This window comes from Xyrauchen texanus, chromosome 18 (assembly GCF_025860055.1).
Source record: "Xyrauchen texanus isolate HMW12.3.18 chromosome 18, RBS_HiC_50CHRs, whole genome shotgun sequence".
NCBI lineage: Eukaryota > Metazoa > Chordata > Actinopteri > Cypriniformes > Catostomidae > Xyrauchen > Xyrauchen texanus.
Window position 1 is genome coordinate 38,301,580 of NC_068293.1, and position 17,653 is coordinate 38,319,232.

Below are 17,653 nucleotides of genomic sequence, written 5' to 3' on the forward strand. Positions count from 1 at the left end.
TTTTTTTCCCAAATAAGCTAATTACACATCAATGTTATATGAGGGAATTCCATGTATATGTTATTGACAGCTACATCAGTGGTTCTCAAACCTGTTCCTGGAGGCCCCTCAACAATAGACATTTTGGATGTCTCCTTAATCAAACTCACCTGATATAACTCATCAGCTCGTTAGTGGAGACTAAAGGGTTAGTTGACCCAAAAATGAAAATTATCCCATAATTTACTCACCCTCAAGCCATCCTACTGTAGGTGTATATGACTTTCTTCTTTCAGCCAAACACAATCGGGGTTATATTGAAAATAATCTTGGCTCTTCCAAGCTTTATAATGCGAGTGAATGGGACCTTAGATTTTTGTGTGAACTAACCCTTTAATTTGGGTGTGTCAGAAAAGGGTGTTGTGGGACCTCCAGGACTGGTTTGGGATCCACTGATCTACATGGTAATTACCAGCAGTACATCACTGTAGTTGATGTAGTAAATGGGTGTTTTTGTAAAGCTGTAACAAAGGGAGTGATTTGACTCCATTCCCACCGTCCCTAAGGATTGACCCAGGTCTGATGTCACACTTCCAAACCTGTGCAGAGGAGGGGCATTTGTGACAGGAAACTGTTTACGAATACTCTCTGGAGAATCGTCACTAATGAAGAGAAAGCGTGACCTCGGTACGGTCAGTTTGCAGCAGGTGCAGAGTTGGAGGGCTTCCATTGCTCCTAACAACAGCACTCCATTTTGTTGTGCCTGAAATGACAACTGAAGGTCAATCTCTTGGCCGAAAAAGTAGGGCCCGTTCCCACTTCCCACTGCTGTACCCATCTACTCTGCTCACCCAACCCTTTTCCCCCTAAGCTTGGCAGTGCAGAGGGGTCAGTTCTGCCACACTTCTGCAAAATCTGTGCTTTGGTGAGTCCTGAGTGGGCTCACCAAATTACACAGGGCTCGAGGCCCCTGATCCAAACAGGAACCCTTTGGAAAGGCAGCAGAGGAGAGACAAATGGAGGATGCTCTATTTCAGACACTCTTGAAGGCAATTAACTCAGCTAGCGGGCTATTCAGAGGCCTGACTGTGATTAAATCAATTTGATAAAGATACACTCGCTTGCTGCAGTCATGAGCTGCCAGTTTGTTTTCGCTAGAGGAATTTCGGAACACAATCAAACTAAATCATTCCGACAGCAAGAATCTAAAGATAATTTACTATAGGGTTCGATTTTTAATTGGCAGAACCCCTCTGATTGTTTTACTGGTGGAAAAAAGCCAATAATATTGCTGGGGTTATTCAGAAGGCATCTATACATTATCATACTTTATTACCAGTTATATTTTGACATCCTGTGATTATCAATAATAGGTTTTAGTTATTTTTTTCTTCTTCTAGGTGCTTTAAGCTATTTCAGCCATTTTGCAAATTCAACAGTATGCCCTATCTCCAAAAGCCTGCCCTCCAAACACACATCAGCAAACCTGATTTAGCGAAATGGCAGTGAGCATATTAGATTGGCCAGATTTCCACTGACTTTTTTTTTCTTTTGCTATTTACTGAGCCTATGGTTGTCACAGTTGTGATTTCTAAGAACACCTACAGTATTTCTGTGATATCTGTAGGGTTGAGAATTAATTTTAATGTTTCCAGTCCCAATAATGATTTCTAAGTACTTTTGAGGAAGAAATAAGAAATGCAATTGTTATACAAATACGTCGTAACCCATCAATACAACAAAGACTAGCACACTCTGGCTGCGGTGCTCTCGGGTCTCTCCCCTCTGATGCTGGGTCTTAAGTCTCCCTCCGCCATCACTATAACGAGAGACAGGTGTTAAATATCATTGTGACGAGCCTTACCACTCTCCTCTCCCGCAGATTGACACATAACCACGCCCCCATGCCACAATATATATAATTAAAAAGTCAACTTTTGCAAGAATTTGTCTTCCATCCAGTAATTTCTCTGATTTCTGAAGTCTGTGTTATGTTACATTCCTTATGTAACATAACACAATAACAGTTATCTTAATCATTTCGAGTCCGACATGACAAGGAATTGCAGTTCAGTTATTTCTTCATTTGCTGAAAAGAAGAGTCTGATAAGAATCATTTGTTTGGGAGGAAGCCGTGTATGTTTTACAATGTGGGTTCATAAGAGTGGTTCGTTAAGGATAAATTTGTTCGGGAATCAGACTACACTATTCATGCTGTGTCCTCATTCATTTGGAAATGAGTTATGCTGTATATTTTGCGCAGCTGATTTAATAGCGCTGTTGCAGTGCGACTGAATGGTAATGCAGGAAACACTGTCAGAGTATTTTTGTTCAGCCTTCTATCTGCATCACGGGAAGATTGCACCTTTAAGAACCGTTAACAGAACCGAAAGTAAAATTAAAGTCGACAAAACACCATTTGGTTCTAGTATTTAAAAAAACAAAAAACAAACAAAAACACCCTAGACAGTTCCAACCCTAGATAGCTGTCAGGCAGTAGGAAAATTTTTAGGTAGTAGGAACTTTGCAATATATCAGCGAGGACAAAATGCCCATTCTCAAACATTGAAACTTAAAAATCAGACTATAGTCCAATTTGGATGGCAACTGTTTCTCAGGGTGACATCTGTCAAAGTAAATTTTCATGGCTCCTCTGTGATGCTCATGCCTTCGGATGACAATTAAATCGTGGGGGACGATTGAGAATTTGTCGGTCACATTATTGCAGTTTTGCTTGTCATATGGAAAAATCATCTGTGCACAAACTGTATCCTCTGTATTTGTGTTTCAATTTGTTTGGAATTACACTAAAGTGAAAATAAAATGTTTAAGCATGAGGGAACCGCACTGCAAAGTGCTGCGGACATTGTACATTGTTCATTTTCACATACAGAGCAAGCCAAAAATTTTGGGATGAGCAATTAAATGAATCAAGAAACTGTAGGGACAAGACTGTTTATCAGTGCAGCCAAATAAATCTGTCAATGGGGGTATGAATGTTTCATCACCCGCATCACCTCAGTTGTGCTGCTTGCGTGCTCTCTCCTTAGCACACGCAAGGAGATATAGAAGCTGCACATATCAAGGACAATAAAGATAGTTACAATTAAATTTGAGGAGCTAGAGTAAAAATGGTTCTCTTATGTTTTATCTATCAAAATGACGGATATCATTTGGAATTATCTGTCAGTGTTTTAAAAGTGGAGGTGGAAATTAACCTTTTAAATAAGATAGACATTAACCCAGCAACTTCTCTAGGACTACTCGACATGTATAAATGAATAGTCATGTATGTATAAATGTATTTAGTAAATGTTTCTACATTAAAATGTGATATATTACAATTTTATTACATTGCTGCCATAATAATGGACCATTTAAAAAGTTTACGTGATCTGGCTCTCGTTTTTCTTTCCCTTCTACTTAAGAGTTCCCACTCACAATTGTGGAGCGGGGACGTAATTTTATTATTGTGAACTATTTAAAACATTTCTGTTACACAAGCCTCCAACTTTCACAACTGTCCATTACCGCCAGAGCTGATACCATGCGCTGCGCAAACGTACGGCACTTAGCAGAGGTCAAAATGAATTTCCAAAACGGCTTTTGGATTATAAACTCAGAGATGTGGATTTGGACGGTAATTAAATTATCACACGACCTTGGTGTTTGTAAAAAAAAAAACACTAGTCTCACACCACTATATATATATATATACTTTTTCAGGACACTTAATTTTAAGATAATTTTGTAAAAATCCAAATAACTTTACAGATCTGTATTGTAAAGTGTTTAAACAACTTTTTCCATGCTTGTTCTATGAACCATAAACAAATAATGAACATGCACCTGTGGAACGGTCATTAAGACACTAACAGCTTACAGACGATAGGCAATTAACGTCACAGTCTTAGGACATTAAAGAGACCTTTCTACTGACTCTGAAAAACACCAAAAGAAAGATGCCCAGGGTCCCTGCTCATCTGCGTGAATGTGTCTTAGGCATGCTGCATGGATGCATGAGGACTGCAGATGTGGCCAAAACAATAAATTGCAATGTCCGTACTGTGAGACGCCTAAGACCGGAAGGACAGCTGATCATCCTCGCAGTGGCAGACCACGTGTAACAACACCTGCACAGGATCGGTACATCCGAATATCACACCTGCGGGACAGGTACAGGATGGAACGCACAATCCCTCCATCAGTGCTCAGACTGTCCGCAATAGGCTGAGAGAGGCTGGACTGAGGGCTTGTAGGCCTGTTGTATGGCAGGACCTTACCAGAAATCACTGGCAACAATGTCACCTATGGACACAAACCCACCTTTGCTGGACCAGACAGGACTGGCAAAAAGTGCACTTCACTGACAAGTCATGGTTTTGACTCACCAGGGGTGATGGTCGGACTCACGTTTATCATTGAAGGAATGAGAGTTACATCGAGGCCTGTACTCTGGAGTGGGATCAATTTGGAGGTGGAGGGTCCATCACGGTCTTGAGTGGTGTGTCACAGCATCATCGGACTGAGCTTGTTGTCATTGCAGGCAATCTCAACACTGTGCATTACAGGGAAGACATCCTTCTCCCTCATGTGGTACCTTTCCTGCAGACTCATCCTGACATGACCCTCCTGCATGACAATGCCACCAGCCATGCTGCCCGTTCTGTGCATGATGTCAAAGTTCTGCCATTGCCAGCAAAGAGCCCGGATCTCAATCCCCTTGAGCATGTCTGGGACCTGTTGGATCGGAGGGAGAGGGCTTGGGCCATTCCCCCTAGAATTGTCCGGGAACTTGCAAGTGCCTTAGTGGAAGAGTGGGGTAACATCTCACAGCAAGAACTGGCAAATCTGGTGCAGTCCATGAGGAGATGATGCACTGCAGTACTTAATGCAGCTGGTGGCCACACCAGATACTGACTGTTACTTTTGATTTTGACCCCCCTCCTTTGTTCAGGGACACATTATTCCATTTCTGTTTGTCACATATAGGTGAAACTTGTTCAGTTTATGTCTTAGTTGTTGAATCTTTTTATGTTCATACAAATATTTACACATGTTAAGTTTGCTGAAAATAAAAGCAGTTGAAAGTGAGAGGACGTTTCTTTTTTGCTGAGTTTATATATATATATATATATATATATATATATATATATATATATGACTATATATATATATATACATAGATACATACATATATATATATATATATATTAGTATATGAGATCCAGTTTTTAACACTTAAGACAATTGAGGGACTCATACACAACTATTACACAATGTGCTAATTGATGCTCAAGAAGGCAACACACTACTATATGCATACTATGTTTTATGTAAATATCTGCTTATTTTTCGATTCTGAAGGGCAGTACTAAATAAACAATGTTTTATCTCTTATATTTGTATACATTTTGAAGGGGATGTGAACATTGATGAGACAAAAGGGGAATGCAAGCTTACGTATCTTCTCAATTATACAGTATCTAATGTTTGTTCAACTTCAGATTAATGGGTTATCAGCTATCATCCTTTTCTTCTGCTTTCTATCTTGTTTCTGAACAACCATCTAAATCAAGCAATTATATGATTTGGCAACTAAAAACAGCCATTTGGCTCCTTAATATTTCAGTTAAGAAACCAATAGCTCCTAAGTAATTTTTTTGTTGTTGTCTGGAACCCTGTACTGGGGACAGCTGCAGGAGTAAAGAGACACCACCCTTGATCCTCACCTGCTGGTATTATGCCGAGAGGAAGTGCTGCTTGGACAGGCGTGAAGATGGAGTCTGTGTCCCTTCCAGCGTCCATCTGGGCCCGGAGAAGCAACCCGTGGGCCACTTCAGCCACAGAGCCATCTCCCCCAACACATACCACACTAGAGAGAGAGACAGTAAATGGATGGGTGAGGAGGAGCTATGTGACCCAAAGTCATAATCTAGGGCTGGCTAACACACGTACTGAACAAAAAGGTTGGCGTTCATACAATTATTATTTAATTACTTATTTTTAAACACGATTAACAATTGTATTTTATCTAATTACACAATGATGATTCATCGACATTATAGACATTACAGTTTTATCTTCTTTTAATGTCTGATATTCTGTAAAGCTGCTTTGAAACGATGTGTGTTTTGAAAGGCGCTATACAAATAAAATTGACTTGTTCACTCATATGTGTACATCCAGAAAGTATTCACTATGCTTCACTTTTTCCACATTTTGTTATGTTACAGCCTTCTTCCAAAATTGATTAAATTCATTATTTTCCTCAAAATTGCACAAACAATACCCCATAATGACAACATGAAAGAGGTTTGTTTGAAATTTTTGCAAATGTATTAAATATAAAAACCACACATGTATGTAAGTATTCACAGCCTTTGCTCAATACTTTGTTGAAGCACCTTTGGCACCAATTACAGACTCAAGTATTTTTGTGTATGATGCTACAAGCTCGGCACACCTATTTTTAGGCAGTTTCTCCCATTCTTCTTTGCAGGACCTCTCAAGCTCCATCAGGCTGGATGGGGAGCATCGGTGCACAGCAATTTTCAGATCTCTCCAGAGATGTTCAGTCGGGTTCAAGTCTGGGCTCTGGCTGGGCCACTCAAGGACATTCACAGAGTTGTTCCGTAGCCACACCTTTGTTATCTTGGCTGTGTGCTTAGGGTCGTTGTCCTGTTGGAAGATGAACCTTCACCCCAGTCTGTGGTCCAGAGCGCTCTGGAGCAGGTTTTCATCAAGGATGTGTCTGTACATTACTGCATCATCTTTCCCTCGATCCTGACTAGTCTCCCAGTTCCTGCCGCTGAAAAACATCCCCACAGCATGATGCTGCCACCACCATTCTTCACTGTAGGGATGGTATTGGCCAGGTGATGAGGGGTGCCTGGTTTCCTCCAGACATGATGCTTGCCATTCAGGCCAAAGCATTAAATCTTTGTTTCATCAGACCATAGAATGTTGTTTCTCATGGTCTGAGAGTCCTTCAGGTGCCTTTTGGCAAACTCCAGGTGGGCTGTCATGTGCCTTTTACTGAGGAGTGGCTTCCGCCTGGCCACTCTACCATACAGGCCTGATTGGTGGAGCGCTGCAGAGATGGTTGTTCTTCTGGAAGTTTCTCCTCTCTCCACAGAGAAACGCTGGACCTCTGTCAGAGTGACCATTGGGTTCTTGGTCACCTCCCTGAATATGGCCCTTCTCCCCAGATCGCTCAGTTTGGCCAGATGGCAAGCTCTAGAAAGAGTCCTGGTGGTTTCAAACTTCTTCCATTTACAGATGATGGAGGCTACTGTGCTCATTGGGACCTTCAATGCTGCAGAAATTGTTCTGTACCCTTCCCCAGATCTGTGCCTCGATACAATCCTGTCTCGGAGGTCTACAGACAATTCCTTGGACTTCATGGCTTGCTTTGTGCTCTGACATGAACTGTTAACAGTGGGACCTTATATTGACAGGTGTGTGCCTTTCCAAATCATGTCCAATCAACTGAATTTACCACACGTTCACATTATGGGGTATTGTTTGTCAAATTTTGAGGAAAATAATGAAATTAATCCATTTTGGAATAAGGCTGTAACATAACAAAATGTGGAAAAAGTGTAGGCTGTGAATACTTTCTGGATGCACTGTAAATCCATATGGAAGAGCATGATTAACATGTTTAGTATTGTTATTGAGTGAACCTTATGGGTCTGTTTCAAAACCTAGTGAGCTGGCTTGCTGGCTTTTGTCTACATAGGCAGTTCTTTTCCATGGCAGCATCCTTACTGAAATGATGCCTCATAAGAGACCGATTTGGAACGCTGTACATAGGCGGCAGCTCTGTGCATCGTTCAAATAGCACTCCTCACATGCAGTGCACGTGAGACTCGACTCGTAACTGATTTCAACACAGATAATACAAGAGAAATGCCGCGCATAGGAATACAGGAGGAGCACACACTGCGGGGGGGGGGGGCTATTTGACTCTTAGACACAAATCTGAAGGTCACCTAATGTTGGACGCAAATAAATAGGACAAAGATTATTTGCTAATGTTATACAATTACGTGAAACAATGGGTCATTTATTTTGGTACTATTTATTGAGGGCCTCTCTTGCAGGGGGGCCACCGCAATTTGCGCTATGCTACTGATGATGCGATCCTCTAATTAGCCTAATTATGCACAGTACACAAACATTTTGAGCAAAATAGTCGGTTTTATATCATATTAAACTGTTATTTATCGATACAGCATTGAATGGATTAGAAGTATAATTATAATCTACATTTATCTCGCTTCGTCCACCTTCTTGGATTTATTTTTCCACCGAGCTCATCACGATGATTTCTGGGATCACCTACCTGGGGAAGGATATGTACGTTGTTACCTTCATATTTGGCCAAAACGTCTTATGATGTCTTAAAAATGCTGCCTCTGGAGGATGCTCACAAGGTTTTTGAACAGACCCTAGAGCTGCCTATGTAGGCATCATAGTCACACTCCCAAAAGGAAGGCAGCAAAATTGAAAGGCCCATTGCAGAAATATAATTCATTCAATACAAAAATTATTGGAAAAACAGTTAATTAAAATGGATTATTTAACTCCAATATTTGTGTGTGCTTTGAATATCTGTGCTAATTAAACTAATGAGTCTTTAGCCTAACAACATGCTTACAGTAAACTGTTTTGAAATCAATTGTTAGTCGTCTTCTGTGTGCGGAGCACTATTTATACAATCCATTGAGTTTCTGTCTATGTAGAGTGTTCCAAACTAGTCACTTATGTGGTTCCATTTAAATTAGGATGCTGCTTAAATGGCAGCTGCCTAAACAGGCAATAAACAGCAAGGTTGCTTACTAACTTTTAGAACAGAAGCTGTTTAATATGGCAAAAATGGCACAGATAGCATGTAGGATTCCCTTAAATATGATAAAAAAAATTCCTAGCAAGCAAGTCTCTAATAGAGGAATCCATTTCAATTAATGGAAATAATAATTCCCATTACATCATATTTAACAATAGATTAAAACATGAAAGTGTCTAGAGGGAGACGTGTATTCTAATTGGGAAATGTCCTTTTTTCAAGAATGGCAAAAAATCTGTCGGATCTCACCAGCAAAATAAATCATTAAAAACAGCTGAGCCCACTAATCTGCTTTAAGCACATTACTAATAAATGAACACAGTCCAGTAAAGCTGATTACATTTAATTCAGAAATGCCCTTTAGCAATAATGTACAATCTCACAAATAGATTTGTTTATCAGACATAGCCGCCACTAATAAACTAGTAGTCATGCCACTCTCAAAATGAGTTCTGATGACCTTGCCATCACTGGTGTTTGGGATAAATTTGCCCGCAATATTTTGACACAACATAGAGGAGATCGGGGCTAGTTTTCACATGGAGAAATAAAATCCAGTTACACATATGATTGCTTTCTCTAGCACTGGTTTTGTATGTTGGTTTCAAACACCAACTTCAAAAGTGTCATTTTAAAGTTAGTGAATTCTATCCTCCAAAATTTTTTTTTTAAAACTGACATATTTTTGTAACAGCTCTTGGGTAAACAAGTGAAAAATTTAAAATTGTACCGGTATATTAAGGCAAGAGTACACAATATAAAGAATGCTTGAGGAATATTTCGGTTGTTGCCGAAAAGCCTATAAAAGGCTGTTTAATAGCTGGTTCCCATTGTGACATCTTACCCCATAGAGTGTGACTTCATGAGAAGTCACACTAAATCATGCTAAGAAATGTTCACTAGGGTTAAAAATGTCATAAGCCCTGGTCTCACCTACATCAAAGCTTTGAAAGACACATCAAATCTACCAAATTGGTATAATAAATATTGAATGCTAAATCAAAGCTGACCTTTTCACCTTTTTGGAAAGAGTGGACGACACTAACCATGTTAAAGCCTCTGACACCTGGGAAAAGCATAGACAGGTTCTGCTTGAGACTGTGCCTTATCTTTATCTGTAGAGACTAAAGCTTATATCGAGAGGCCTCGTTAAACACACGGTGGACTGAGACAAAGCAAAGCTTTATGGGAATGACGGATGGACTCAAGCTTTGATCTGAATGAGCTCTGTTCTACATTTGAACAAGGACTGATGGTATGTCAGTCTCATTTGTTCACAGTGTTTGGGAATGACAGCCATATTTACTAACATGTGATTCTCGAAATGTCCATGCAAAATATTACAGGAGCCAATCAAATACTGTCAGCAAAACTGAAAAGCGGAAGTCAAGCCACTTTATGTGCTATTGGAATCACGTCTGTAACTACAGTGATGGTGACTAAAATGGGAAGTGACTATTTGCACCCTTGTGTTAATAGAATTTGCCACACAGTGCAGCTGTTTGCACCCCAATAGTCTGGTGAAACCACGGGAATATACGACAAACTAGAAATTAGGTTTCACTGCAGTGGCGTGGGGTGTAAAGACATTGTGAATGTGTACTGTTGTCTTAGCGACCGTGATTCGTTTCTGCCTTTTGTCCCACTCTTTTAATACTACTTAAAATAATAGATACAAATTAATATTCATGTTGATTTCATCACAGTGATTTGTTCACTGTGAATGTCCAGGAATGCAGAGAAGGGTTTGATCTGGAGACGGGGTCTGTCGAACGGACTCGTTCCTGGAGACGGGGTCTGCCTTCCTCTTACTCCCGCGGCTTGGAATCGCTTGTGTGTAGATTGCATCTCTGTATTACTACAGTAATATTGTAGTAACCATGTTTTTTGGCAGAAACTATTGTTTTAATTTAATTAACCATGGTTCATTTTACATGGTTACTGTAAATTTACAACAAAATACCATGGTGAAACTGGTTACTGTAGTAAAACCAAGGTTATTTTTTTAAATATAAGGTTAAGGTTAGGTTTAGGGGTTAATGAAGTGTGTCTGTGGGACTCTAAATAAACAAAATAAACACTGCAGTGATGCCCATATACTATGTTAGTATTTAAATATGGGTGAAAATATTATCTGTCACTATTTGCATCTGCCAATTTAAAAAAAATACAATTATAAGGGAGTCAGTTCAGTTATTGAAAAATGTGTTTTACAACACCGCGTATCTGGATTTATGCCAGTTCTCCATCATTTGAACTTTATTTGATGAATTAATGCTGACATGAGCAGTAGAGAATGAATACAAACAAAATAAAATTCATAACCAAAATTAAATCAAATTCAGTTTACCACCTGCTTTGTTAATGTTAATTAAGCCGGGCAAATAGAACTGTGTTTGGTGAACAAAGCGCAATCTGTAATGAGGCTAATTTACATAGAAAGAAGGCATTTCAGCAGAAAGAAATGACAATTACTTTGTCAATTCCAGGTTCAATACAAGTTGAGCTCAATCGACATCATTTGTGGCATAATATTGATTACTACAAAAATTTATTTTAAATCCTCCAAAAATTTACCCCATTCACTTCCATTGTAAGTGCCTCACTGTAGTCACGATTTTTGCTTCTTTTAAATAAAAGCATTATGTCATGAATGCTGTTGATTTAAGTTTAACTTGTATTGAACCCAGAACATTCCTTTAATTTAGACAAAGCTATTTTAGCACCGATTTTACCTGTTTAAACTAAAAAGCGGGTGGTTAGTGAATGAAACCACATGCAAAAATGCTGCAACTGTTTTGTGGATTCACCCCTAAAACAGGACTTTCAACCATATTCTGCTGTTGTGTGAACACAAATGTACCTAGCACTCTAAAATAGGACTGAAAAACATATTTTGCTGCTGTCGAACGAACAATAGCCTTTGTCCCATCTCTCATTTCCCATGAATCAGCCAATGTGATCGCAGTAAAAACTGCACAAATAAGGTATTTCAAGGTGCTAATATTTAACATAAATGTGTGAGGGGAATAATTGCAACCATTGCTGATGTGCTATCTCTTTAACGTATTTTGTGTCACACGCTTTCAGGATACAGGGAGCGAATATATTTCGCAAACTGCGTGACTTCACGTGAGACGTAACCGAAATAGCACTGCTCCATTTAAACTGGGGGGGAAGCATCAGATTGCTTTAGTAATTCATGAGTTATGATCAATTAATTAAAAAAACGTGTGACTAGTATTACCTTTGCGGAATTAATTAATGGAGTTGATTGGAATGAGGGCAGGGGATTGAGTTTGCCCATCTTTAGAGCACAATAACACGTTTCCTCAATAGGGAAACACTGAAAAGTCTCTTCTCTTCGTGTATACTTCTATTCTTTGCAGAGGTGTTGAAGACTGTGTTTTAACAATTTTCTCTTATAAAACACCATATAGGTTGTCTCAACAAGCTCTTTGAATATGTAAAGCCAAATCAGTCCATATTAGCAGTGTTATTATCATCACCCTGACTAAAAACTGCTAGAAAAGCGTGGGCTGCTCTCCTTTTTCAGAGTCAAGGGCTGTTGCAAAGAAAGGTGTGATTCTTAAGTCACCTATTTCAGTAATATGTCAGGTAGTAGGGTTATGTGTGGTAACCATATGAAAAAAAAGATGTTATTAGAATAGTGCTGACACAGTTTTTACTGACTGAAGATTATCCTGTTTAGCAAACAACAAAAAGAATGACCCCCCAACCCCCACCCCACCCATTGGGTTAAGTAGCTTAGATATTCTCAGTGATTTATAATGCAGACAGAAAATTAAATTCAACAAATTCGTCAGAGCATCATTTTTATAAATAAAGAATAAGCTTGCATGACGGATTTCAAAATTCCACACATTATCCTCTGCATTAAATCTTGTTGAGTCTTATTGCTGCGCTGTACAGGCGCCTGGGAAAATCTATATATATATGATGAAACCTATTACCATAAGTGAAAAGATACAATGTATGATACCACACGGACTTTCATTCACACAATTTTATATTACATCAAAATAAAGTCGCAGCAGATGTTCCTGTTGCTTAACCAGTAGTCTGTTTCAGTGATGCTAAGGTCATACAGTAGGTTTAATTCCCAGGGAACACACAAACTGATAAACTGTATACCTTGAAGGCACTTTACAAGCACCAAGACATGATTTTATGCTGTCAGAGAATGCTGCAAAACCACTGATTTCAATGTAGATGGTGAGTTGCAAGGACCCCTGAGCAAAGATTTAGAGGGTCTAGTTGTGCTTTCATAAATTCATTTTGCTGTATTCAAACTCAACTGACATTTTCTATGCCCTTAAAACACATCTCACACTTTCTTTAGTGTGTAGGCACCCTAGAATGGATGGTAATCAGACGGTATTTAGCGATTGTGGCTTACATTCCTTCGGTTCCATAGCGGTTCCATTTACGAATCTTCTAGTACTTTTGAGGAAAAAATATGAACGATTCAAATGATTCAAACATTTAAATATTTCACAGCACAGGTTCTTGCAAAAGGTGTTAACAGATTCTTCATTCTTCATGTGTATCTTTTACTTCTCATTGTATCATATCAACAACCACCCAGTTATTACTCAGAATCTGGTTCATTTAAGTCGGACTTGACAAAATGAAAGACATGCAGTAAGTTTGATTCACTAAAAAGAACGGCTGATAAAAGTAATTAAATCGGTATGAAGCTCTGTATGTTTAGCTGTGAAGGTTCAAAAGAACCAATTCATAAGAGTTAGGGATCATATTATAGTTGTTACACTGTATGTTTTGCAGTGTAGATTAAAAATCTTGATCAGCATGATCAAGTTACGTTGGCATGTTGTTTCTGAGAGTTCCAGTACCCTAGAATTGGACACATTATGCATATATGTATTATACAAACTGCGTTCCTCTTCACTGTATAGTAATTCAGCCTGTACTGAAAACAACTCACTTACGGCACCCATCCTTGGATATATTACCGAGAAAATGGAGCTCAAACATGGCCAAACACCAAACAACACTTATTGTTTTCGCCACTAAGGGCAGTGTTTAGAATTTCAGTAAGCAGAGGCCGATTTTAGCTAAAGAAAAGTTAACCTACAGTTTCTGATTTCACTGTGAGATCAGTTTGTCATTCGTTATTTTGTGCTGTATGTTTCACACTGTTGATTCAAATGAACTGGCTCATAAGAGTCATTAATTCGGTAATCAGACCACACAGGCCACACTGTATATTTTGTGCTTCTGATTTAATAGCAGTGCCATTGAGTGGAAGCAGGAAACGCTGTCAGATTATTTTAGCACAGTGTTTTGTCTGCATCGGCAAAGGAATACACGCTCAAGAACTTTAAGTGGTCATGACAATCATATGGTTCTAGTATTTAAAATTGTTTATGGTTCCCAACCCTAACCACAAGTCACTAATAAAATCATCTGCCAAATCCCTAAATGTAAATTGGGAGGCAAGAGCATCAGACCAGACCCGATCTGGCCAGTGTTATGTCAAGTCAGATCAGTCACTTCTTAAAACAGATCTGTTTCACCCTCAACTTGATGTGGCCCCACAGTAATACAGACACTACGCCTTTTTGAAGATTCAAGTCACTTTGAAACGTCTTACCAAACATTGATCCTCAACCATGCAGCTTTTGGTTGACATTCTAGGCAAACTACATCACCTCAAAGTACATCTTTACTGTTTCAGCTACACTGTGACCTCTTACAGGATGTGATCTCTTTATTTCTTGATCCACAAGAACACAGCCACCCCTTCAATGCAAGCCCTCTTACCACCTTCGTACTCCACAAATTAATTACCATTCAACACAAATCTCTTCTTCACTTGGTGCTTGCCCTTGTCCCTTTGTCACTGCTGTGAACCTTGCATGCTGTGTTTTTAATCAAAGACCACTATGCCAGACCCAGCACGCCCCCTCCTACTGAGCCCAGAGGATGCAGTGGGCGGCGGTAACTGATGAGCGTTAAGCCGGGTCCGGAGATATTTAAGAGGAGCTAATTGTGAGAAGTACTGGAGCACGTGGAGTGAGCCAGTACAATGCGGTGTGAGCGATGCCCCACGCCTGCGGTAGGCTCGATGGTGGTACTTCATCACTGCTTCCAGAACAGGTAATTAAAGAGCCACCTGCCGAGCTGCACCAGAGAGACCTGCTCTACCGGAGAGTTCCGCACTGGGCCCCACGGCGCGCCGCTCCAATCAAAGTATTATCACTCTTTTTGTAAAAATCCACCTCTCCCTTTCTCTTTCTTTTCTCCCTCTGTCCCAAACACTACTTTATTTATTAAGGCTGAATGTCACCTCGAGAGAGGCATGGTGACACGAGGGAGAGGCAGGATTACACCATCATCTGGCTTTGACTCTGTGCCATCTTCACTCACATCACAGAGCCCAAATAAAGCTGCCTTTTAATTAGAGTTTTGCTCGGCTTCTGGTTCAGCACATTGAGAATCAGAGCTTTGTTCAGACAGACAGCAAAAATCTGTTTTTAGTCTGAACAGCAACTTGATATTCATTTTGTTTTATAGACAGCATCCATATGAGGTTCGAAATCCATGTAAAATCAGATTCTAATAGTTTCTTTATCATTCGAGTTAAGGCGTGACTAACATCATTTAACAGAATCTCACAAAAGCTCTCAAGAACATGTACAGGTCATATTTCTCCCTCAAAATAAAGAAGAATCACATTTTGCTATAAACAATTAAGCCTATTTTAGGGCTTTAAATGGTCTGAATTGTCAAGATGTTTCTTCGTCATTCGGGACGTGGCGCGACTGTAATGTCATAGAGTACATAAAGATTTGTATTTATTTTATTTGCATTGTGACATTATTTTCATAACGAATAAACACTATCTCCCTAATAATTATGACCGTAAGGCCAAAAAAACATCTAATCAAAGTAAAGTGAAATAATTTTGATATATTAATTTAATTGTAATGTGTTCGTATAACATGGTCTTTATGCTTATATGAATAAAATAAAAAATACTGTATTACAGTAACGTGAATCACCTTTAAGAATAATGGGAATTACAATTTTTGAGAAAACTCTAAAAACATCTAGATGGTAATGAGAACTTAATTGTTGGTAAAATAATTTCACAATGCAAACTTGACCTGCTCCTGAAATGCTTAAACAGTCTGAATATTATACAAACCATGCAGTATACATACCTGTCATAGTCCTCCAAGCTGCAGTCTTTCAGGATGGAGAGAGCGTGGCCCTTTCTCTCGGTGACTGCAGAAATGAAAGAGTTAATGGTTTTTTAAAAAAGGAAAGCACTCCAAACTGCCTTTAGTACCCTTTTCCAGGCTTTGGCAAATGGCTTTAGCCGAACATATGGTCCTGGCTGTAAAGCAGAATTTATACTTGCATGCTGTTTGCATTTTTAATCAAGAATATGAGTTGTGGTACAAAGAGGCTGCTGCTCTTGTGTTCAGCTTTGCCCTAGCTGTGTAAAATAAGGTCAGAGTTGATCCCAGTATTCACAGTATGGTGTACAGTTTACATTTAAAAAAGAAAGTGATGTAACTTGTGTAACAATGGTCCGGCGGGTCAGAGGTCAGAGAGGGGATATTCAGCAAAGTTTGTTGGAGATGTTAGGCAGTATGTTTACCTCAGTCACAAATAACCTTTTGGAACAGCCTTTGTGTCAGAAGCACACCTACGATGCCTTAAATAGCAGCTCACTAGGTTTCGGAACAGGCTATGACTTGACACTTTAAAGAAATAAATTGTCTATTCAAGTTTGGCAGATTCAGGTTTGGAGAAACCCCTGGCCAGTGTGGCACATGAAAATGCCACTGAATGCGGGGGAATGGGGTGGCACGCCGCAGATGGCACTGTGCACGCCCGTGTCCCACTTCACTTCCTTTCTGGGGCACCTACGCCATGGGAGTGGGTCCCAGCTGTGGCCACCCATCAAAGGGCTCACCGAGGCTGATGTGACACTTGCAGATGGATGTTTTTTTGTTGTTGTTGATGCTAAAGCACATGCTTCATAATGCACACAGAAATGCGAGTACTGTGTCTATCATGACATAACCGGCTGTCCCTGGTACCAGCTCCACTACAGATGCATGTAGCAGTTTGTGTGCTCATAAACTCATTAACGTTTTTATTAATTTTTCTAGATTTTCATTCAGAAGAACAGACGGAAGTTGACTTTGTTGTTTGTTGTTACTGAAAGTCATATACATGTTTAATATTAAGGTTTACATTTGTTTTTCTGCTAAATATGCACTTGTGGAAATTGTTAAAACAGGCTTTATTCAGAATGGAATTTTAGTATGCTACTTGCTACATACTGCGACGTATACAAACACTGCCAACAACAATTTTTTAAATAGTATGTGAAAGTATGTATCCTGTACATTTCAAATATTACAATGCTACATTCTTTTAATACCATTATTATATATAATTCTAGCGAATAGCTAATTCTGTGTAAAATTATCAGTTTGTCAATTTCAGTTAACTACAACAATTTACGTATGACAATTTACACAACATTTAGGAATGTCTATACGAAATGTTACACAGAAATTAGCTCTGCTCGTGTTTCATGAATGAGGACCATTATGTACATTTAATTCAGCAAGTTGTGTCCAGATATCATCTTTCGAAATAAAAGCTTTTAGTTTGCATTTCTAAATCCAATTGTGCATTTAAAACATCTTCTTTCTTGGCTGTCTGATCAAATGATTATAGAAAAATATGTTAAAATGTGGTTTTATTATGCGGTTCATTAACCACACTAGAAATGGTAGGCATGTCAGTATT

The 17,653-nt window shown here is 39.2% G+C and overlaps 1 protein-coding gene across 1 annotated transcript in view; it reads right to left on the reverse strand.

Moving 5' to 3' along the window:
- Nucleotides 1–17,653, reverse strand: part of LOC127658983 (ceramide kinase-like protein) — an 82,132-nt gene that overhangs the window by 18,813 nt on the left and 45,666 nt on the right. The window contains exons 4-5 of the mRNA XM_052148577.1: nt 16,045–16,108; nt 5,712–5,854 (exon numbers count right to left, since the gene is read on the reverse strand). Of these exons, the coding sequence (XP_052004537.1) occupies nt 5,712–5,854; nt 16,045–16,108 (207 nt within the window). The remainder of the gene's footprint in view (nt 1–5,711; nt 5,855–16,044; nt 16,109–17,653) is intronic.